General features: G+C 52.1%; 1 protein-coding gene across 2 annotated transcripts in view; it reads right to left on the bottom strand.

The window, feature by feature from the left end:
- Positions 1–22,510, bottom strand: part of PCDH19 (protocadherin 19) — a 61,256-nt gene that overhangs the window by 26,111 nt on the left and 12,635 nt on the right. Inside the window, exons 3-4 of one of the 2 annotated variants that reach the window (XM_054641529.2) lie at positions 5,584–5,642; positions 1,793–1,965 (exon numbers count right to left, since the gene is read on the bottom strand). In XM_054641529.2, coding sequence (XP_054497504.2) covers positions 1,793–1,965; positions 5,584–5,642 — 232 coding nt within the window. The remainder of the gene's footprint in view (positions 1–1,792; positions 1,966–5,583; positions 5,643–22,510) is intronic. The other variant, XM_054641530.2, reaches the window with a different exon arrangement.

The raw sequence follows: 22,510 nt of genomic DNA on the forward strand, positions 1-22,510 counted from the left end.
CCGATAACCTCACAGGGTCACCCTGAGCTCTCCCACACTTGACAGCGTGGGTCCTGCAGGACAAGAGAGCTGATTGTGGCCTGCAGGTGCAGCTGGGTGTCAGTGCAGCTTTCCTCCCAGAACAAACCAGATCCAGGAGCACCAACCCCCTGGGCCATTGCAGGACTGGGACACAGACAGGCTGCCCTCACCTTCTGGAAATACACCTGATTTTTGGGTGTATTTTACATGCAGTGAGGAGTCCATGCTACAATGGACTGAACCATATTTACTCCCATCTGACTCCTACGAGGAGCTCTGCCTCCAACTCAGCCTTTTTAACTTATTTGCATTGTTATCAGAGCCAGCACGCAGACTTATCAGAAATGTAATCCCTGTAAAACCCTATCTGCAGCCCATTGAGATTGGGTTTTTTGCTGAAGAAATGTGACAAAAAATTAACAGATGTTGCTCAGACCATTCACCAGGATGGGAATCAATTATGAACATTTTTGCTTCCACAGTCATCCCTTACTATAAACGCATCTTAGGAAACCCTCTCCTGATCGAAATGAAAAAGCATTTCTTTGTAATAGAAGAATAATAAATGATAGCTATCAGCCTGCATTCTCTGACACGGTGCTGGTCCGCAGAGAATCAAACTGCCACTGTACAGTTATAGAAATGTTTAATTTTTTTCATCTTTGGCCACAGTAGGGTTGTCTGGAAATACATTATCGCTGCGGATGCCATCCCTCTCCAATTAGTGCGGCTGGCAGCGTGGAATGTGGAGGTGACCTCTGTGTTCCCCTCCTCGTGGAGTCTCACAGGGTTAACTGTGGCCATTTAACAGACTCTATCCAGAATTAATACAGCCATCAGAATCTCCCCAGAAAAATCCCACACCCGGTGGCGCAGATGGCAAGAACTCTCTCTCCCCCGTTTGACTCTTTTGTGACAGCAAAACAAAGGCTTTTAATGATGTTTACCATGAATTGAATTTAACAGCTGAAGACCAGTTCATAATCACAGCATTTTGTTTTCATATCCTTAAGTCTTTTAGCAGTGGGGCTTCCAGTTGAGCCTCAGCTCCAGCTTATCTCAAGATATAGCCAAGTGCCCCGAGGCTCCCCTGTGCCCCAGCACCAAACCTCCTTAATTGAAAAAGACAGGATGTTTGCATTGGATGTTTGCATCCCTCAGACATTAAAAGCGACATTCATGCCCAAGTACAAATGACACTTGGGCTCAGCTGAACTCCTCTGACTTCCTTCCTCCAGCTAATACCAGACTGGTTTCAGAGCAGGACTTCATTCCTGCACATGGGCACGAGAAGGGCTGAAAGCTGCCACCTTTGCAAGGGAAAAGATGCAAACCCTCACCCACTGGCCTGAGCTAATCCCTTGTGGGATGCCTGGCTGATTGCCCACATGCTCTGCTGACCTGTGGGAGAGCTGGGGTGGGAGGGCTGGGATGGGAGGGCTGGGATGGGCACACACCATCAGGGCTCCTGAGGGGAGGCAGGCAGGGACCAGCCCTGGGCACAGCGCCCTAATTCCTGCCCTAATCCCAACTCCAGCCCTCCCCACTGTCAGGCACATCTCAGGGCCTTGGCTTTCCTGCCTGTGAGCAGAGGATAATCCCAACTGCTCGCTTACTGACAGGCGTGGCGTGAAGGTTAATTCGTACCTAGCCAGCACTCTGCCAATGCACGGCATCATCCCCAGCAAGCACCAAGCATCCTCACTGCACACCCACCAGGGCAGCACCAGAGGGGCAGTGGGAGCAGGGGGCACCCCGGGTGGTGGCTCACCTTGCTCGGGGCCCTGGGAGCCCATGGAGGGCACGCTGGTGTTCAGCACATCGTTGACGGCCGTGTCGCAGTAGAGCCCGCGCTGCACGTCGTGCTCGCTGTCCGTCTGGTCACTCTCCTCGTGCCCGCTGTCCTTCAGACTGTTCCCCTCCAAGTCCTTGAACGTGGAGCTGCTGGGGAAACACAGCTGTCACTTCCTGGGTGGGACAAGGTGGGCCCTGACACCCCGTGGTGCTGCAGTGAGGATGGGAAATCCCTGCCCACCCCAGCACCCACTGGCACCCAGTGACAGCCAGTGGCACCCAGTGACACCCAGTGACACCCAGTGGCACCCAGTGACACCCAGTGGCACCCAGTGGCGCTCAGTGACACCCAGTGGCACCCAGTGACACCCAGTGACGCCCAGTGGCACCCAGTGGCACCCAGTGGTACCCAGGGATGCCCAGTGGCACCCAGTGGCGGCCAGTGGCGCCCAGTGACACCCAGTGGCACCCAGTGACGCCCAGTGGCACCCAGTGACACCCAGTGGCACCCAGTGATGCCCAGTGGCACCCAGTGACACTGCCAGGCACGGAGAGCTGGGCAGGGACTGGGGGGGACACTCCCTGACTGGCACCTCTGCACCCCAAAACAGAGCATCCAGCCTGCACCATCCCTGCTCCTCCTGCCCTAGCATCAGCCTGTGGGTACCCTCAGGCTGCCCTCATCTTACAGAAGCTCAGAGTGAAGCAGAATTTGAAATAAAATTTTAAAAAATATACGTTAAATGAGTTGTTTCTACAACTTGGCTCTCCCAAGTTGCACTACCTCATACTGAAGTTACACAAGATCTAAACCCCATTTTTTTGGGTTATAAGCCAAGTCCTAATCACTTCAAGCTTAAAAAAAAAAGTCTTCCTGGAAACAGGAATGTCTTTTAATCATGATGATGCATTCTCATTTTTAAAAATAAACCAGTGATTCTGGGTCCAAGTTCATGCAGCTTTAAGGAAATCTGATACACAGTCAAACATCCTTGACAGCCTCTGCAAGCACAGCCACTGCTGGAAGGACCAAGGACTGAGCTGCTCCCAGATCTCCCCCAGGGCTGAGCAGCCCCCAGGCCAGAGGGATGGAGGAAGGGCAGATCCTATGAAGACTGAGGGAGCTGGGACTGCTCATCCTGGACAACGTTCTGGGAACAGAGCCCCTTCCAGTTCTGACAGGAGTAACTTTTTACAAGGGCAAACAGTGATAGGACATACAAAAAAGAGGGAGAGGGACTTTTTACACAGGCAGATAGTGATAGGATAAGGAGGAATGGTTTTAAACTGGAAGAAGAGAGATGATATTTTGATGATACAAAGAAATTCTTCCCTGGCAGGGTGGGCAGGCCCTGGCACAGGTGCCCAGAGCAGCTGGGGCTGCCCCTGGATCCCTGGCAGTGCCCAAGGCCAGGCTGGGCATTGGGGCTTGGAGCAGCCTGGGACAGTGGGAGGGGTCCCTGCCATGGCAGGGGTGGCACTGGGTGATCTTTAAGGTCCCTTCCAACCCCAACCATCCTGTGACTCTATGAAGAGCTGCATTTCTGGCTGCATTTGGGACCCCAACAGCCTGAGAGGGGCCATGCCCCAGGACCAGGGGTGCTGTGAGCAGCAGGGACACCTTGGGACACACCTGACCCAGGTGGCACAGCCATCAGGGTGTCCCTGGGGGGACACACCCTGTGCTCCTTCCACAGCCAGCCATGGCATGGCAGAACTGCACCCATTGGGAGGATCCACCTGCACCCACTTCTCTGAACTTTCTCACTGGCTGATCTGGTGTGAGACGTCAGTGAAAGACTCAGCCTGGGCTTCAAAGCCCCGAAGAGCTGGAGATTTTCATTACTTTGAAAAGCCCTTTTGTGTCTCCACGGAAACCAAGCAGACCACCTACCATCTAATGCTCTGCAAAAGCACACGAGGGGGGAGCTCTGAAATACATATAAATTGGTAAACCTTCAAACATTACCTTTTAAATAAAGATGTCCCTATTGAAGCCGCTGACTTTGATTCCAGGTGACATCAAAGATTTTTAAGTTAAGAAAGCACTACAAATCTACAATTCATTTGTGTGAGTGTAGATGAGCAGGAGAGGCAGGCAGACAACACAGGAAAAGTACAAATAGATTAATTAAGTGCTGGATTTGAGAAGGTTCACTCACCAAAGACAGCAGAACTACAACATCTTCATAAAGGCAAAGGATGAAAATGATGCCACAGTATGTTACAGAAAATATGTTTTGTTCTCAGATGTCTGCACAGCACTCCTGGCACCCGTTGTACTTAAGATACAGACAAAGGCAGAAAGCAGGGGAAGCGCTGTCCTACACGGGGCTGCTGCTCGTAATGCACAGGCAGCCCGTGTTACAAGGCATTTATCTTCCCTGCAGTGAGCCAGACTGGAATGCAGCAGCCTCAGACGTGCCTCCACGGCTGACACTTCCTAAAGGATGGGCAGGTCTGGGGGAATCGGCAGCAGCAGCAGCTCCCAAACAATACAGGCTCGGAGTCAGCCCCGCCGCGCAGGCGGCAGCGCTGCCTGCCTTTATCTTAGGTGAGAACAGGGAAAGATTAATAGATCTGGGGGCTTTTCAGTGTGCCTGAAGAGTCTCTGGCAGGAGCAGCGTGGCACGGGCCAGCCAGCTCTCTCAGTGTCACATTAGCATGGTTAAACACCACGAGCCACACGGGCCAGCACACCTGCCCTCCACAGCTGAACCCGCTTGCAGCTCCCTCGCTGCTCGGGCTCCTAAGGTGTAAACAAATGGGCTCTCAGCCAGGCAGATAATTGGATATTTTTACTGCTCAGATCAGATCTCAACAGTTCAGGGCTGGCTTCTGCTCTCTGTAAAACCCTTGGCTCAGAGATGGCTTCTGCAGAGTCCTGAGCACAGCTGTGCTGGGCATGGGCATGGCCATGGCCATGGCTTGGTGCTCACACACCTTGGCCAGGCCCTGGGGAGAGCAGGGAGGAGGGCAAGGAGCTGCTGGCCCTGTCCTGCACCCTGCTCCTGTGCAGGGAGCTGGCCCTGCAGCCCTGCAGCCCTGGTGAGGAGCACTGACCACGCTGGGTGACCCTTCCTGAGCCTCCTGCCCCTGGGGCGATGCTCACCTCTGGGTTAACAGAGCCCAGCAGGGTTCAGCTGGGTAACCCCGGTGTGAAACCCCCAGAGACATTCCCTCCCCACTGCCAGGCTCTGAGGACAGCAGTGTTTCACCCAGAGGGCTCTGTTTCCCCAAGGGTGACTGCTAGGTTGCAGTTGAACTGATTGTTTCCCTTCACACATGGGAAAAAATCAGCCTAGCCAAGTGCTGTTTGCCTTGGTATTCAAACTAAAACAGTGAGCTAGAGCCATGAGCTGCATCCAACCCAATTACCTGCCCCCAAACAACTCGTTGGTTTTTTTTAATTTTCCCCGCCTCACATGGCAGGGAGATCTCACCACCCAAATCTATCCTTTTATTCCTGTGCATTCAAATGGAATAAACTTTCAGAATTTGAAAGTTGTCAGGGTAACAGCACTCTACCTCACTTACTGTACCTTCCCAGCATGAAGAAGCCAAAGAGAAGGAAAAAAATATTTCCTTTACTGCAAACCACGAGCAATGGGACTTAATGGTAAATAAGTACTGTTTTAAAATCAAATTATTACTCTTTAAAAGTTTTGCATATTAAAATAAGCAAGTAGTATATAAGGCAGCATGAAAGAACATTAAACCCTTGGGATCTGGCTGGGCAAAGCAAGCCCTCCAAGCAAGCCTACGTACCTTTTTATTAAATGAGCTCTGCTGTTCACGTAGTTGGAATCAAAGGAGTAGTTTTCAGTCTGGAAGGAGGAAAAAGAAAACGGGAGATGGTTACAAGTCTGATTTCTCCGTGAGTGGGAAGAGCCAGGTCTGCAGGGCCAGGATGAAACCTTTGGAGAGGGAAGGAGCATCCCATGATGGCACAGGCCCCTGTGAGCAGGACAGAGGCAGGCATGGGAAACTCCAGGACCTGTCAGTCTTTCCACCAACTTTCACCAATAAAAAAGGCTGGCTGGTGACCACAGAACAATTTGCAGAGAAGAAACAATGTGACTATGCTCTGTTACAAAACTAATTGCTTTTAATTCCCTGATGGACTCAGTTCTGTGTGTGTCAATTTGACTGAAAGTTCAAAAGGCATTTTTCTTATTAGTGTATAATTAACATGTTAAAATATTTATTGCATAGATATGTAAATGCCAGCAAGGTAATCCCCTGCCAAAGAATTTAATGCGGGCACTTTTCTTTGTTTTACATCATTTCATTTGCAGAGACAGTGGGCTCTGTTATTAATAAGAAAGCAAACAATGGGTGACATGCTTAAAAGTTGGAGGGGAGTAAAAGAAGGAGAGAAAAGTCAAAGGAGTTGTTACTTACAAGCAAAACCCACTAACTCATTCTGCAGTTGAAACACATCTTTTAAACTCAGATTACACAGCCCCGGGCTCTGGTGCTGGCAGCAGGTAAGGAACCAAAAAAAGCAACCAGAAGGGAGGGGAGAGAGCAGGGGGAAAGCCATGAGGCCATGGTGGGAGCCATCAGGGGGCACATGGTGGGAGCTGTGCAGTGGGAGCTGAGCAGTGAGAGCTGTGCAGTGCCATGCAGAGGGAGCTGAGCAGTGGGAGCTGAGCAGTGGGAGCTGTGCAGTGGGAGCTGAGCAGTGGGAGCTGTGCAGTGCCATGCAGAGGGAGCTGTGCAGTGGGAGCTGTGCAGTGGGAGCTGAGCAGTGGGAGCTGTGCAGTGCCATGCAGAGGGAGCTGTGCAGTGGGAGCTGTGCAGTGCCATGCAGTGGGAGCTGTGCAGTGCCATGCAGAGGGAGCTGTGCAGTGGGAGCTGTGCAGTGCCATGCAGTGGGAGCTGTGCAGTGCCATGCAGAGGGAGCTGTGCAGTGCCATGCAGAGGGAGCTTTGCAGTGCCAAGCAGTGGGAGCTGTGCAGTGCCATGCAGTGGGAGCTGTGCAGTGCCATGCAGTGGGAGCTGTGCAGTGCCATGCAGTGGGAGCTGTGCAGTGCCATCCACAGGGAGCTGTGCAGTGCCATGCAGAGGGAGCTGTGCAGTGGGAGCTGAGCAGTGAGAGCTGTGCAGTGCCATCCACAGGGAGCTGTGCAGTGCCATGCAGTGGGAGCTGTGCAGTGCCATGCAGAGGGAGCTGTGCAGTGCCATGCAGTGGGAGCTGAGCAGTGGGAGCTGAGCAGTGGGAGCTGTGCAGTGCCATGCAGTGGCAGGTGCATGGTAGCACGTGATGGGAGATGATGCATGGTGCACCACAGTGATGGAACATGGTGGGATCTGCACAGCCTGGCCAGGATCCTTCCTGCCCTTCAGGGACCCCAGAGGATGCAGGATCTTGCACAAGTCAGGCATTCCAGCCCACCTGTCCATCCACCCCAAATCCCCCCACACCTGCAGGGATCCCACCCGGGCTCCCACCAGCACCAGCCCTGGGGTGCTCCTTCCCCCCTGAGCAGCAGAAGGAGCAGGCTTTGCTCTGCTCCCCTTCCTCCAGGACAGCAGCAGCATCCTCCCAGGACAGAAATGGGAGCATCCACCTGCCCCCGGCCCTGTCCTGCCTTCTCTCTGCCACGCTCCTCCTGGCCCCAGCCCCGGGGCTCTTCTCCTTCCCAAAGAGCTGCTCTGGGATACCAGGGCCTGTTTTTATGGCAATTATGAACACGGTAAAAATAAATGCATGCATCTTTAATGTCTCAATAAATAAAGGAAAGCAGAGTCTGCTGCTAACGTAATCACAATGGCAGGATGCAGGGAGTGGGGCTGCTGCAGCAGAGCCCAATGTGAAATCCAATCGTGCCCCAGCAGAGGTTACACGGCTCTGCCAAGATCATAAAGCACAGGCAGCCTTGGTTAAGTGTAACCTTTTCTGAAATACAGCACAATGTCCAATTTACCAAACAGGAACCTCCCAGAGAGAAACAGGCGAGGAGCAGCGAGCCGGGGGAGCTGGCCCAGCGCTGAGCACGGCTCTGTTATTACTGCACACAGTAATTACTGCTGGGGAGCCACGCTGGAGATTTACTGCACAAACCACTGGCCCTGCAGCTCCTGCATCCCTGCTCCTGCCGGTGACTTTGGTGCTGAGAGCTCAGGAGCAGACAGACACACGGATTTTCAAAGCATGTGATACCTGAGAACCCAAACAGCACAGAAATCACCTGACCCTGTGTTTGTCCGTCTGTCCTGGGGCTGCCATGCCAAGGGGGTCCCACAGCATTCCCCCCAGGCAGCCTCACAGCTGCCCCCAGCCCTGCAATGAGCTGAGAGCAGCCAAGCAATAGAGGGCAGAAGGGATGGGAGCCACTTTTGGCACAATCCTCACAGCGTGGGGAGCCCCCATCACCCAGCACTGGCAGATGTGGGACCACAAGCCCAGAGCCTGGCTCCATCCCTGCATCCCCAGCCCCATCACCGTGCCCAGCAACAGGGAGACCCCTGCACCCACCACTGCCTCATCACCTCCATCCCTGTGTGTGCACAGCCCTGGGAAAGCCAGGAGAGGAACAGTTGGGTGAGAGGATGCAGACAGCAAATTTCAATGTACACAGGTACACTGAGGAGCTTTAAAACACTCAGAGCACGGACACTGCATCACCAAGGCTTCAGGAGCCAAGGAACACCCCAGGTGATCCACAGGGAAAGTCTGACCACTGCCACCAAAATCCCAGAGGCTGAGGAGACACCACCACACGTGCTGCCATCAAAGTGCCACAGCCCAGACACAGACCTGGCACTAAATCCCCCTCAGAACAACATCCCTGGGAGCTTTCCTATGGATTTCAAACCAAAAACAAAGACCATATCCTGGCTCAACTCATTCACCAACAAGCAAATTCCCCTTGATTTCTGTCCAATGGACTGGAGCAATGTCCTTCCTGTGCATTCCCTGCTCCACGTGTCCCCTGCTCAGGATGCTCTGCAGCACTGATGAAACCCCCACATCCACACAGAACAAAAGGGCTCCTGAGGGGCTGGACACAGCATCCGTTCCCAGGCTCGGAATTCCCCCACCACTGGACACAGCACAAGGAATGATAATTGCTTCCAGATTCCAGGCAAAACAAGCAGTGACATGGCCACAAGGCTGGGAAATCCTCTTCCCTGGGTCTGCACCCTCAGAGGTGAGAGCTGCCTGTGCTGTCCATGCTGGCACAAGGGTGGGCTGCTCATCCTTCCCTCCAGCCCAGTTTCTTTACTTAGCCATGGGATTATCTGTCAAGGTTATCTCCAAGCAGACTAGGGGACCAAACCAGAAAAATAAAAAAGAAATGAGATTTTTCACGGAGAAGGGTTGCTTTACAGCTTGCATTATTCAATCAAAGTTCACTTGATTTAATTCTAGTTCATCCTGCAAGGTGCAACCACTTACAAACAGAGGCAAAATGATGGGAGAGGAGAGCGTCTTCGACATGTCAACATTTTAATTGGGAAAGGATCCACTCCCTCTCTTAATGAGACCCAAAGAACAAAGTCAAAGCACAAAAAAGAGGGAAAAGGTAAGGCTGGCTGGCACCGATGAAAGTGTGCTCTTCATCAAGTGCATCACTGAGAGGCTGGCCCTCATCTTCTTCATTATTTTGGCAAAAGCAAACGAACTGTCACTTTCTCACTAATCAGCATCACTGCTGTAGAAATCAAAGGGGAGCCCAGCCCCAAGTCCAGCCTCTCCTTTCCATGTTCAGAGCCAGGCACAGCGAGGACCTCCCAGACATGCTGCCAGCTCTTATCTCCTCGTTGTAACTGAAGAAAGGATGCTCACACTTGTCACCATCAGCCCCACAGCCGCCGTGCCAGGAATAAACAACACATTCCAGACATGAGAAACGCTGAAGAACACCTTGCATGAAGTCTGAGGCCTCAGCCCGCATTTCTCTTGGAGGAGAGAAGCCCTGCTGTCCTCCAGGGACAGGTCTGTCCTTGCTTTCCAGATGCAGACGTGTTGGTGGCAGTGCCATCAAAGAGAGCCCTGGCTTGCCACACTGCTTACCAGTGCCTAATTTGAAAAACACTCTTAACCGCTGCCTTAGCAACACAAATATAAATATAACAACAGACACACTCCAAACTGAGCAATCAGGAGGGAAATATTAATTTTTTTTTTCCCCTAGTGGTTGCTTTTGGTTGAGGACTGCCAATTCCATTAAATTAAAAAAAAAAAAGATGTACAAACGTCAGTGTAACTCTTCTTGACCTGGATATCAATGGGGGAACTTCCCCGACAGCAAAGGGCCTGTTAGCAACAGGGCACTGCTCTAAGGACTGCTCACTCCCTGCCTCAGAAACAGAAATAAACCCTGGCGCATCCAAAGGCGCGTCAAGAGGAACTCATGCAGTGCCAGCAGAAAGGGCAGCAGCCTGCAGCAGCTCCAGGCACCAGCAGCAGTGTGCAGGGCTGCACAAACAGAGGATGCTGCCAGGGTCAGTGCCAGGGTAGGGGGACGTGTCCTGGGCCATGCCAGCGGGCTGGGAGCAGCTCGGGCATGTCCCTGCAGCCTGCTCGCCTCAGGGCAATCCTGGCAGCTGGTTCTTTATCACTCTTCCTCCTTTCAGCAGTTTCAGATGTGGGATATCTTTCAAACCGAACTCCACAGAGGTGAAAATCCAGCTTTCTCCATGGCTTGTGGATGCAGGCTCTCGACAAAGGCTTTGGTTCCTTCCCATCAGCCCCCAGCACAGTCCATGGCTGTTTGGAGCTGGACCCATCTCTCCCGACCCGAAGTGACAGGTATCCATCCATCTGCCAGCCTCTGCCTCACAAGATGGCTCTAAAGCATCTCAACACAGGGGATTTTTGCCCTTCTTCTCACTTCAGGGTGAAAACATTTCTATCTTCCCACAAATTACTGTAAACCTGCTGCAACCTCCTGCCAAAGCATGTAGGGACTCTTCACAAAATCAGCTTCATAAAAATGACACATTTAGCACCACTTTTTCAGGGTTATCCCTTGAGCCTTTTTTCCCCTACATGCCTTGTTAATAAAGCTTGCATGTCACCCTTTATTATTAAAAAACAAAGCGGACCTTTCTCCAAGGCTGCAATGTGCATCTCTCCTTTTGCTTTCACAAAATCCTCCAGAAACATCGACGGCTCCTCATCCTCTGCTTCAAGCTGCACATCTCCACCCGGAGCACCAGTCTCCTGACTCCCCTTTGTGCTGCAGGCATCACTGGGGACCACAAAAATGGCAAATTGTTCCCCAAAGTCCACTGGGCCTCCCTGGTGGGAAGGGTAGGGCTTGTAAGACCACTTCTCCTGGTCCTTGTGTATCCTCAGTCCTGTTCTCCATGGGCCACTCAATCTCAGGCTCCAGCATCTGCAATAGAACTGATGCTGCCTATTAGGAGATCTCACCAGCATTTAATTCTTATGGTTTGAATTATATTGTGGGTGATACAAAATTCATGCAAATTAAATAAGAATGCTCCAGCTGCACTCGGGAAACTGAAAATTTCCAAGTAGGGACCAGGTCAAATGAAGTATGCATCAGCAATGAGGGAAAGTCATTATCATTTAGCAAGCTGCTTACTTAGCCCATGGGAAATAAAGAAGCGGTCTGAGACTCCTTCCTGCTGGGAGCAGGCGCAGTGGGAAACCCCATGGAGCACTGGGATGGAACCCACGGCCCAGAGGAGCAGCCAGGCTGGGGCTGATGCTCTCACACCCAGCCACACGGCTGGTGTCCCTCTGCACAGCAGCAGAGACCCAGCAGATCCAGGGCTGGTGTCCCTCTGCACAGCAGCAGAGACCCTCAGATCCTGGGCTGGTGTCCCCCTGCACAGAGACCCAGCAGATCCAGGGCTGGTGTCCCCTTGTACAGAAACCCAGCAGATCCAGGGCTGGTGTCCCCTTGTACAGAAACCCAGCAGATCCAGGGCTGGTGTCCCCCTGCACAGAAACCCAGCAGATCCAGGGCTGGTGTCCCCTTGCACAGAAACCCAGCAGATCCAGGGCTGGTGTCCCCCTGCACACAGACCCAGCAGATCCAGGGCTGCAGCCCAGACCCAGCAGATCCAGGGCTGGTGTCCCCCTGCACAGAAACCCAGCAGATCCAGGGCTGCAGCACAGACCCAGCAGACCCAGGGCTGCAGCACAGACCCAGCAGATCCAGAGCTGGTGTCCCCTGCACACAGACCCAGCAGATCCAGGGCTGGTGTCCCCCTGCACACTGGCAGGAGAGGCAGATCCAGCTCTGGGCTGGGAGCGCATCTCAAAGGACATCAGGAGAGATTTCCCCGTTGTGTGTGATGGCTCGTAATTAGTAATTAGCCCTGTGCTACCAGCCCTCCTCTGCCCCAGAGCGGGGTCAGGGGCCAGGACGTGACCAGGTGCAGTGCCTGACCCACATGAGGAGCTCTGCTCCTGCTCTGCTCTGGGACTGGCAGTACCTGCAGCACCCACAGCCACGCACAGCTGGGAGATGCCAAACTCCTGCTCCCCAGGTCCTGACCCTCCCACAGTGGCACCTCCTGGCATGGTGGGTGCCAGAGGTCTGGGAGCAGCAGCAGCTCGAGGCTTTGGGTTAAACACCAGTGCAAACCCCACCAAACAGCTACTGGGGCTTCCACCATGGGGGAAAATCAGCAAACGCTGACGGACACAGTGGGGGAGCGATGCCCAGGTCACAGCAAGGAAGCCACCATGTGTCCCTGACAGCCAGGCTGTGCTGTGGCTGACACCCCTGCAGGGTCAGCACCTTTGCATAGGACCCATCTGGCCACTGGTGCCCATCGTAGCTGCAGCCACTCCACGGGCACTGCAGCACAAGCCAGGGAGGAGGCAGAGGATGCACCTCTAACTGCCAACAGCCCCAGCAAGACAGAAGGAACACAGGAAGCAATTCAGCCCTTGAAGAGCATTGAGGAGCCATCACCTGGAAGAGCTGGAAGGACCTGACCTCTGGCATCTCCCTCTGCAGCCCTCTCCCCATGCCCAGCTCGCTGCCAGAGCTTCTCCTACAGGAGCCTGCCAACTGTGAACTACAGCGTAGTGCCTCTGAACCAGTAAGTGCATCTAGCAGCTGATATTGATGTTTTATAATTAGATGTAATACAGCAGATCATTTTCCTGCACTTGATCAATGAAACCAGGGCTGGGTTTGGGGTTAGGCTGTTTTGCAGACTGATTGCTGCCTAAGCCTACTGGAGCAGTGCCTTGCTCACTTCAGCAGGAACAAGCAGAGACAAGGATGTGCAAACACAGCATCCATTTAGATTTACTATCCCCGAAATATAAACAGAATATTTATTTCTGGCCTTTTAAGTAGTAATTCCAAATTTAATGAGGTACAATGAACATTCCTCAGAGCCAGACTCTATGGCTACTTAACACCACCAAGCCTCTAATTACTACTGCAGCTTAAATAAAGGGCATTCCGTTATGATGGACATTATTAAACACTGGAGGAACTGAGTCCAGCCTCCATTTTCTCTTGATGAAATAAAAAGCACTGCAGAGAAATCACTGGGAGAGTTCATCCTTTAGCATCACTCCTCTCATCAGACTAAGCAGCAGTATCAAGCCAGACTCTATTACAGCGCAAGCATCCCACTAATCCACGCTGAACTCCTGTCCCCTCCCCAAATAAACACAGGCTTTGTCCTTTTTTGTTTGAAAATGGATGGGAGGCAAGAGAAAAGCTGCTGCTGAGATGTGATTTTGAAAAAGAGGTATAGGATTAAAAACTCAGATTGAATCCAGGAGCAGCAACACACAACAAAGCCAAAATTACACTCCACAAAGCCACAAACTGTGTCACCAGGCTGGATTTGTCAGCAGATCAGAAATCTACAGTATGGCTATGAAGAGCAAAAATCCTGAAACACCTGCCTTACATTGACATGGTATCTATAACCCCAAAGCTTTTTGGGGGGCACGGCACAGGGCTCCTCCACTGGAACCATCACAGCAGATACCCGCTTGGCATCACTCCTCAAAATCTACTGAAAAGCAAAATACTGACCCAACAGTGGGGCAGGCTATCGAGAGAGGAGCACACAGACACCTCCTCACAGGGGCCACGAGCAGCCAGGGGCTGGTGATGCTCTGGCAGCCACCCTGGCTGGGACAGGAGGGATTTGGGGGCAGCAGGGGCAATGCCTCCCTCCCATGTGCCCACTGATGGGGCACAGCCTTCTGCACAGGGCTCCTGCCTCAGTGTGCCAAGGAAAGCTCCCTGCAGGGACAGAACAGCCAATAAACCTGATAGAAGGGGGTTTTCCCATTCCCTGTACCTGGGACTTTCAGATGTGCAATGGATCCACACATGCAGCTCCCAGCACAGACTACACCCCTCCCTAGGCACTGAGAGAAACAATCTGGATCTAATCAGCAGGCCCAGGGTGATGGGGCATGACTTAGAGATTTGTTAAAAAAACCTTTCAGAACTGTCCTTTCCCTGCCTCCTGCCATTAGGAATGAAAACAAATATAACAGAAGAACCTTTTTTTAAATGTTCCCATCTCTAGGGCTAAATAAAACTCCCTGTCATTCACCTTCTGGAGTGGCAGGTCAGGCCAATGCATTTTGTAGGGAACAGGAGAAATCACAGATTTGTCACTGCAAAAAGGAGGAGGAAAAAGAAAGGGAAAAGAAAAACCAAAAACCAAAAATCATTGCAGCTGAGTTAAAAATAGGGAAGGTGTGAAATGCTGCTGCCAGTTCAGTACATCAGAGCCAGGGGACCAGGGGATGCCCCCCGAGCCTGCACCAGCCCTGGGGCACTCAGGGGCCACAGGGACCTTGGCCTGCCCCATTTCCCAGTGCAAACCCCATTTCTCTGGGTTTTGGGCAAGCAAACAGAGCTTCCCAAGCCACACAGCCCCAGGCATCTTCCTGCCACGGCCTCACCAGAGGCCAGACCTGGTCCCAGGCTTGCCCTGGCACACGGTCACAGGCACTCAGACCCAGCCCTGGAACCTCTGCAGCAGCAGCTCCTGCCTGGCTTCAGCTCACATGCCCCCACCCTGGCAGATAATCAAACGCAGACAAACGCTGTCCTGGCGCTCATGGTTTTATCATTCACAGTGTTTATCTGGAATTGCATGGGAAGGCTTGCAATCAGGATAGCCTCAGGCAGCTCCCACTCGAAGCCTCCAGGGGATTTCGCTCACAACAAAACTCTTTATCAAAACCAGTTTTCCCCTATTTTAATGTTTTTTCCCTACTTGTGCAGCTCTCCAGCCCACAGAATTACCCTGCAGCCATGAGACTGGCAGCAAATCTGAGCAGGACTGGCCTTCCTCCCACTGCCATCTCTGTCTCACCTGCACGGGGAGTGGATGTGAAGCTGCCTTTGCTCAGCTCAGCCCTTCCCAGAGGTGCCAGCAGCTCCAGCATCCCTGGGGACACAGCAGCACCCTCTGCACAGCCCTTCCTCCCCTCTGAGCCAAGCTTCCAGCTCTGGGCCAGCAGAAACTGAAGAATTCAAGCTAGCAGGAGCCTGTGCTCTCCCAGAACAAACTGCAGGGAAATGAATGACAGCACAGCCCTCTCCAGATGAGGGGATCTCAGCCTGGCACTAGCTGGGTGCCCTTTTCCATCCCCACCCTGCCCTCTCCCCTGCCCACAGCCACCCCACATTATTAACAGCCTGGTAAACACAGCCCCTTGGTTATTACAAAGATGCCAAAACCTTACTACTTCTTGTTCCTTCCAGTTAATGTACCATAGCCGAGGATAAATTGCTATTACAAGGAACTAAAAATAAAAATGTTTCAGAGGCCGTAATTGGCTTGTCTTGTTGGGCTTTTTAAGGAGCCAAAGTACCAGTTCCAGGCTATTAGCCCTAAGGTTGTAGGAGAATAGTATAAAATATTTCTTCATTAAAACCCTACCTTCTCCATAGAGGTGTTTTTCTTTAGGGTTTTTTTCCTCCTTTCCTTCTTTCTTTTTTTATTCCTTCTTTTTTTATTATTATTATTTTCTTTTTAAAACACATGCGTTATCAAATGAGCTTTAGTTAAGAGAGGGCTTGGAAAGCCCAGGGGTGATATAAATAGATAGAGCGCAGCCTTCACTCATCTATTCAGGTCATTTTTCTACAAAACTTACGTAATATTCCTCAGTTGCATCCATAATCTTGGGTCATTTTTAATCATCAGCACCACATCTTGCAGTCCTTGGGGAGACAGTGCTCTGTGCTGGAAAGCACCAGCCCAGTGCTGTGGGACAGGATCATCACCCACCACAGGCTGCAATCCACTATGAGGCCACCAAGGGCACCCAGGGTGCTCCCTGAGATGGGCACTTTGGTTTTTGTTCCTTTTGAGATGTTTTGATGCTATTTGGTTATTAAGAGCTTTAACTACCATTACTCAGTATCAACAACAAGCACGACAACCATGGTTTTGTTTTTGGAGGGAGCCAGGAGCTGGGTTCCAGGATCCTTGTGGGTCTCTTTCAGCTCAGGATCCTCTGAGATTCCCAGAGAAGCAAATGCATTTATTCAGCAGAAGCTCCTTTCAGGGGAAGCAGATGCTGTGCTGAGCGAGGCCGCGGCGCTTTGGCACCTGCTGTCCTGATGACGACGGTGACGATGCATCAGCAAAACAGCTCTAATTTATGGCCACAACTTCAAAACTGGCTCCGAGTCCTTGTGGAGCCTGCTCCCACCGACAGGAGCACCTTGGGACTGCCCTGACCACCCGCACGGAGCCGGGCATGGCAGAGACCTCTCTGTGCCCACGGCTCAGTGCAGCACAGCATTGCAATAAATAAGGACAGTATCAGCAAGGATGATGATCAACTTCTTGGTAATATGGCCCAGGAGGGGAAGCACAACAGAAAAATTACAGCAGAGCCTCTAACCCCCTGCTTTTTCTCAAAGACAAGGTTGGATGGCACATTTCTCTGTGAAACAACAACCCAACAGGTATTTACTATTTCTGTTTGGTGATGTGAGGGTTGCTGCTAAAATAAGACTATTTCTGTTAGGTACAATTGCTATTTTTTGATAGTGTCTCAGCAATACCTTGTTAAAAAAGGGCAAAACAACAGTTATTAATTACCCTAATTAACCCAATTCATAAGACACATTTGTGTGGCTGTCATGACAACTGCTTTGACTAACTTGCCAAGAATAGCTTAGCTGTCCATTCAAATAAATCCCTGATAATTACTAGTCTAGTTTACTGGGCTTCTGTGATAATAATAATTAGTGCTACTGTACAAAAGGTCACACTAAACAGTTTATGAATGATGCATTTCGCATGGTGATTACATGAGTCACGCCAGCAGCCAGCAAATGGACACAGCCACATCTCCAACATGGAGAGCTGGGACCAGATCCAGCCTGTGGCTGCTCTGCCTGCAGGCAGCGTGGCAGGATGAGAGGGAGACAGAAAATACCCAAGAGCTGGGTTGAGCCAGGACAGCCACCCACCTGCACCGCTGCAGGGGCCAGCTGCCACCACTGGAGATGGTCTTGAACAGAGGCACCAAAAAGCTCCCAAGCCCAGCCTGTCCCACGGTGGTATCCCACCTCACCAGCTCATTTCCCTCCCTGACAAGGACAGATGATCATGGATCACCTGTCTGGTTTTGCCAGGCTGCCATTAGGTTTAGGATCAATGACAAAAGGGGGATTAGAGCACCAAAGGCAAAGAGACCTTGGGGTGACAGTCCCAGCCCTCTGTCTTCACCTTTGTAGGATGAAGCCCTCCAACCTGAGTCTGGGTGTCCCCACAAGGAGCTGCAGCTGCAGCACACCCTGCAATCAGGACTGTCCCTCAGACAGCAGCACTGCTCAGCCAGCACTGCTCCTGCTGAGCCCCAGCACCCAGTGTGGGTGTCCCCACAAGGGGCTGCAGCTGCAGCACACCCTGCAATCAGGACTGTCCCTCAGACAGCAGCACTGCTCCTGCTGAGCCCCAGCCCCCAGTATGGGTGTCCCCACAAGGAGCTGCAGCTGCAGCACACCCCCCTGCAATCAGGACTGTCCTTCAGACAGCAGCACTGCTCAGCCAGCACTGCTCCTGCTGAGCCCCAGCACCCAGTGTGGGTGTCCCCACAAGGAGCTGCAGCTGCAGCACCCCCTGCAATCAGGACTGTCCCTCAGACAGCAGCACTGCTCAGCCAGCACTGCTCCTGCTGAGCCCCAGCCCCCAGTGTGGGTGTCCCCACAAGGGGCTGCAGCTGCAGCACACCCCCCTGCAATCAGGACTGTCCCACAGACAGCAGCACTGCTCCTGCTGAGCCCCAGCCCCCAGTATGGGTGTCCCCACAAGGAGCTGCAGCTGCAGCACACCCCCCTGCAATCAGGACTGTCCCACAGCACTGCTCAGCCAGCACTGCTCCTGCTGGGGCTGCTGCTGGCTGCAGAAGGAGCTGCCTCCTCCAGGACCTGCCCGTGCTCCAGTCTGGGCTAGGCTCTCATTTACCTTCACAACAGCAAGCCCAGGCCAGTCCAATGTCATTTCAGCTTTGCTGAGGTTTATTGGTGAAAACTGATCTGTGGGATTCCCTCTGGCTATGCCTACACAGAGGCAAGAGAGGATGGGACCACACTGCACCCACGCTGAAAAATCCTGCAAAGCCCCAGGGCAGAGGGCAGTGGGGCAGGGACTGAGCCAGGACATTCACTCCTAATACAGAGGACAGCTGCCAGCTCTGTGGAAATCTACGAAAATCACTACATTTGGAATAAATTCTGATTAAATACCACATATGGTCCTTATTGTCCATCCCTTCTTACCTATCACAGAGGCATCTGCACCTAAACAGGGTCTTGATCACCAAATATTTGTCTGCCAGGGCCCCTCCTCCCTCCCCCCCACCTGAACCTGCAATTACTCCTATTGATTGACTTCAAGAGAGCACCAGGCACAGCCTGGAGCTGTGAGCAAGCAAGGGAGCCCCGCTGCAGTCATCAGCAGGGCCAGCAAGTGCCCTGTCACACGTGGCAGGGAATGGCTGCAGACTGCGGGCAGCAAGGCCACACGGACACTTAAAACGTCCTCACAGTGTGAAAAGCGAGCACGCAGAAATGACACCTCCCTTCTCTACAAATCTGCTCCCCCAGCATCTCCCAGCCCCGTCAAGAATTCATCTCATTAAGGCTGAAGAGACAACAGAGCCCTTGGAAGGGTGACTTGGGCTTGTGTTCTCTCAAAATAAGCGCTGATGGGGAAGTTTTATCTGGGGAAAGATGGATTTGAGGTGCCAAAAGGATTTCAGTGCTGGACCCTGAGCCCAGGCTGAGCCCAGGCTCGCCTGCACATCCTCCCCACTTATAACCAAAAATACACACCAGAACATGAGGTGCTTTTTTTATCAGAGCAAAAGGAGGAATTAGGGAAACCTGAAGGCGAGCAGTGCACTCCCCAGCTCTCCCAAGTGAAGTTTGCAGCTCAGTTCAATATGTTAGTGCCTAATGAAGGTTTCCCCCTTACTCTGCAGGGTACAATCATTCTCCTCCTAATGAGCATGTGTTAATGGCATATTAATGCTGACAACAACTAAGTGCAGGGAACAGGAGATGAACATATTCCAAAATTTATCTCTTCTTTTTCCTCAAAGGAGCCCATGGCGTGGCTGAGCGAGCCCCAGCCCAGCAGGAGCCTGTGGCTCCCTCAGTGATGCTGCCAGCTCTGGTGCAGCTCAGGACACAGGACACAGAGCCCAGATGGGACGTGGCTTTGCTCTCACTGACCCAATCCCCATTATTAGCTGTTGTTCAGGGAGACTCTCAGCCCAAGCTGGCACTGCCCCTAGGCACAGCACCCTGGGGGCTGAAGCAGGAGGCACAGGAACTGCTCCCAAACGCCTGGGAAGTGTTTCAGGGCAGACAGGTTCAGGTCTGTATCTCAGGCACAGCCCTGAGGCTTTGCTTACTGAACGTCTGAGCTGGGCCCCTGCCAGAGCATCCAGATGTGAATCTGAATATGAAAGGTCCAGGAGGGAGCAGGTGACAGAGGCTCCAGCCCCATCCTGGTGCCGGCGTCCCAGCCCATCTGGGTTTGTCTCAGCAAGTTTACATAAGCTCTCAGGCACGGAAAAGAACACACAGAATGGGTGTTTTCCTGTTTTTTCATCTTCACTTGTGAAAACAGCTCTCAAAACCCTGCCAGCTCCCCAAAAGCAGCCTCAGTCTGCCGCAGCATGTGCTGCCCACCAGCAGGCACTGCAGGGAGGAGCTGCCTGATTCCCCAAGTGCCCAACTCCTGTGTGCTCCCACCATCACTTACATTTACATTTCCAGATCGATAATCGATGCTGGAATCAATAGCAGGGAATTTAGCTACATTATAAAAACAGTAAAATCAGCCAATACTGAGAAATGACTATTGAGTCCTGTGTTTTCTGTACTCACTTAGTCTAATAATGGTGAATGATATTTTCCAAGTACATTATTCAGCAATAAAACCACCGAATTATTTGATCTCTTTCTAACCTTTATGATTCTAAGCGCTCTTTTTGACCCAGATTGAATGAGGCAACATCTGCAGAGCCTTTCACAAAATTGTACTCGGTGTGCACTATTGTAAGTCTGCTGCCAAAGATAAATGTTATTATTTTAGAGCCATCATCCTTCTAATAGATGAGCAAACACACTGCATTAGCATAGCCTGCAGAGCTGGAGCACGGGTGAGAAAATGCCAGAGGGGTTTCTCTTAATGGAATTTTACATACCTGACTTAGGATGGGTTAATGCAATCCACCAACACGGGAATTTACAACCTGCCCTGTGGCATACACCTGCCAGTACAAACGATGGTATAATCCAACAAGCTCCAGCTCCCCGTGAGAAACACGAGGCATTCACACCCAGATCTCAACAGGGTGCTGAGATGAGGAGCTCACCTGCAGGTGACTCTGCAGCACACTCTGACTGACAGGGTTCATCACCTGCCTGCCTGTCCTGGGTGTCAGGTGCGGCAGTGCTGGCATCACCTGTGGCTGCTCAGCTGCCATCAGAGGCTGTAGAAGTGCAGTACCTGTCACACACCTGCCTGCTGCAGCATCAGCTGTCCCCAGCCTTCAGCAGGCCTGGGAGAATTCTCTGTAATTCCATGTTAAACAGGAGACACTTCAAGGCTCAGCATAAATCACTTGTCCAGCTGACATAAGCCATTACTTCACTCCAAATTTAGACAAGGAGCTAGAGGGAGACACTGAAGCAGAGATGTTGTGCCTCTTCTCCAGCAAACCCTCCAACAGGTGCCAGAGACAAGCCCAGCCCCAGCAGGAACAGCGACACTGGGAGCAGCCAGCAGCCCCAGTGCCCTGTGCTGAGCCCGGGGTGATGCTGTCCTGGGGACCCTGGGGACTGTGGGTGCCCCAGGGGATGAGCCCCAGCACAGCCCTGCCAGGGCAGCACTGCCTGCACAGCACCCCACCCATCTCCTATGCAGAGCACGCTCTAATTTGAATTATAATTACACTTATAAGTACACAGATTACAACTATTTATGCTACAAATAAGACCATCCTGTATTTTAATTAACAGAAAATGATTGGAACTCAACTATAGCCTCTACTGGGAACAATATCTAACAATTTATTGAAGCAAGGCCACGCCAGCCCCACAAGCAGCCTGGCAGGAGAGGGGGAGTGGGCAGGGCTGGGGGTCTCACCCATCTGAGCCCTCACACAAGAGCAGGAGCTGCTGCCAGAGAGGGCAAGAGGTCAGGAGAGAGGGCAGGGAGGAGAGAGGGGAGAGAGAGGAGAGATGGAGGAGAGAGGAGAGAGGAGAGATGGAGGAGAGATGGGGGAGAGAGGAGAGAGGAGAGATGGAGGAGAGATGGGGGAGAGAGGAGAGATGGAGGAGAGAGGAGAGAGGGAGGAGAGAGGAGAGAGGGAGGAGAGAGGGCTGCCAGGAAAGATGGAGGAGAGAGGAGAGATGGAGGAGAGATGGAGGAGAGGGGGCTGCCAAGAGAGAGGGAGGAGAGATGGAGGAGAGAGGGTTGCCAAGAGAGAGGGAGGAGAGGGGGCTGCCAGGAGAGATGGAGGAGAGAGGGAGGAGAAGGGGCTGCCAGGAGAGATGGAGGAGAGGGGGCTGCCAGGAGAGAGGGAGGAGAGGGGGCTGCCAGGAGAGAGGGAGGGCAGCCTGCAGGCAAAGCCTGGGGATGGAAGCAGGCAGGGCACAGTGGCTCTGCCCTTGCTGGCTGATGGGAACTCAGGAGAGACCTCAGCAGGGCACAGCCGGTGAGGGCAGCAGCCCAAGGGCCTGGAAGGGCACCTGGCTGAGGAGCTGCTCTGGCTCAAAGCCCTCAGGAGGGACTTCAGGAAATGGCAGCTGGAAAATCCAGCTCTTCCACCCGGCCAAGCAGATGCACACAAGGTTATTCAAAGGCTACTGCACTTGGCCTCAGTGATGCCTCTGCATGAGCACGTGCTGGAAGTAAAGGAAACCAGAGGGAGAAACCACAGAGTTCAAATCACTTGATACAACACAAATACACTGGGATACTGCTGCAAGAAAGCCCATAAAGTACCTTGCAAGACTATCCTTTTGATGAAATTTTTAAAAAAACCTTACTAGAAATCTTTCCCAATTTAAGAGAAAATTCTTATCTGCCATGTAAATATAGTTGCAGAAGCTTTTTTATAGACTTCACGAGTTATGCATTAGAAATGTGCATCAGAAATTCAAATTTTCCAAGAGGAAATATTTAAGGAACCTACCAACCCAAACCATTCTATGATTCTATGAAAACA

The sequence above is a fragment of the Agelaius phoeniceus genome, chromosome 14, assembly GCF_051311805.1.
Source record: "Agelaius phoeniceus isolate bAgePho1 chromosome 14, bAgePho1.hap1, whole genome shotgun sequence".
Lineage (NCBI taxonomy): Eukaryota > Metazoa > Chordata > Aves > Passeriformes > Icteridae > Agelaius > Agelaius phoeniceus.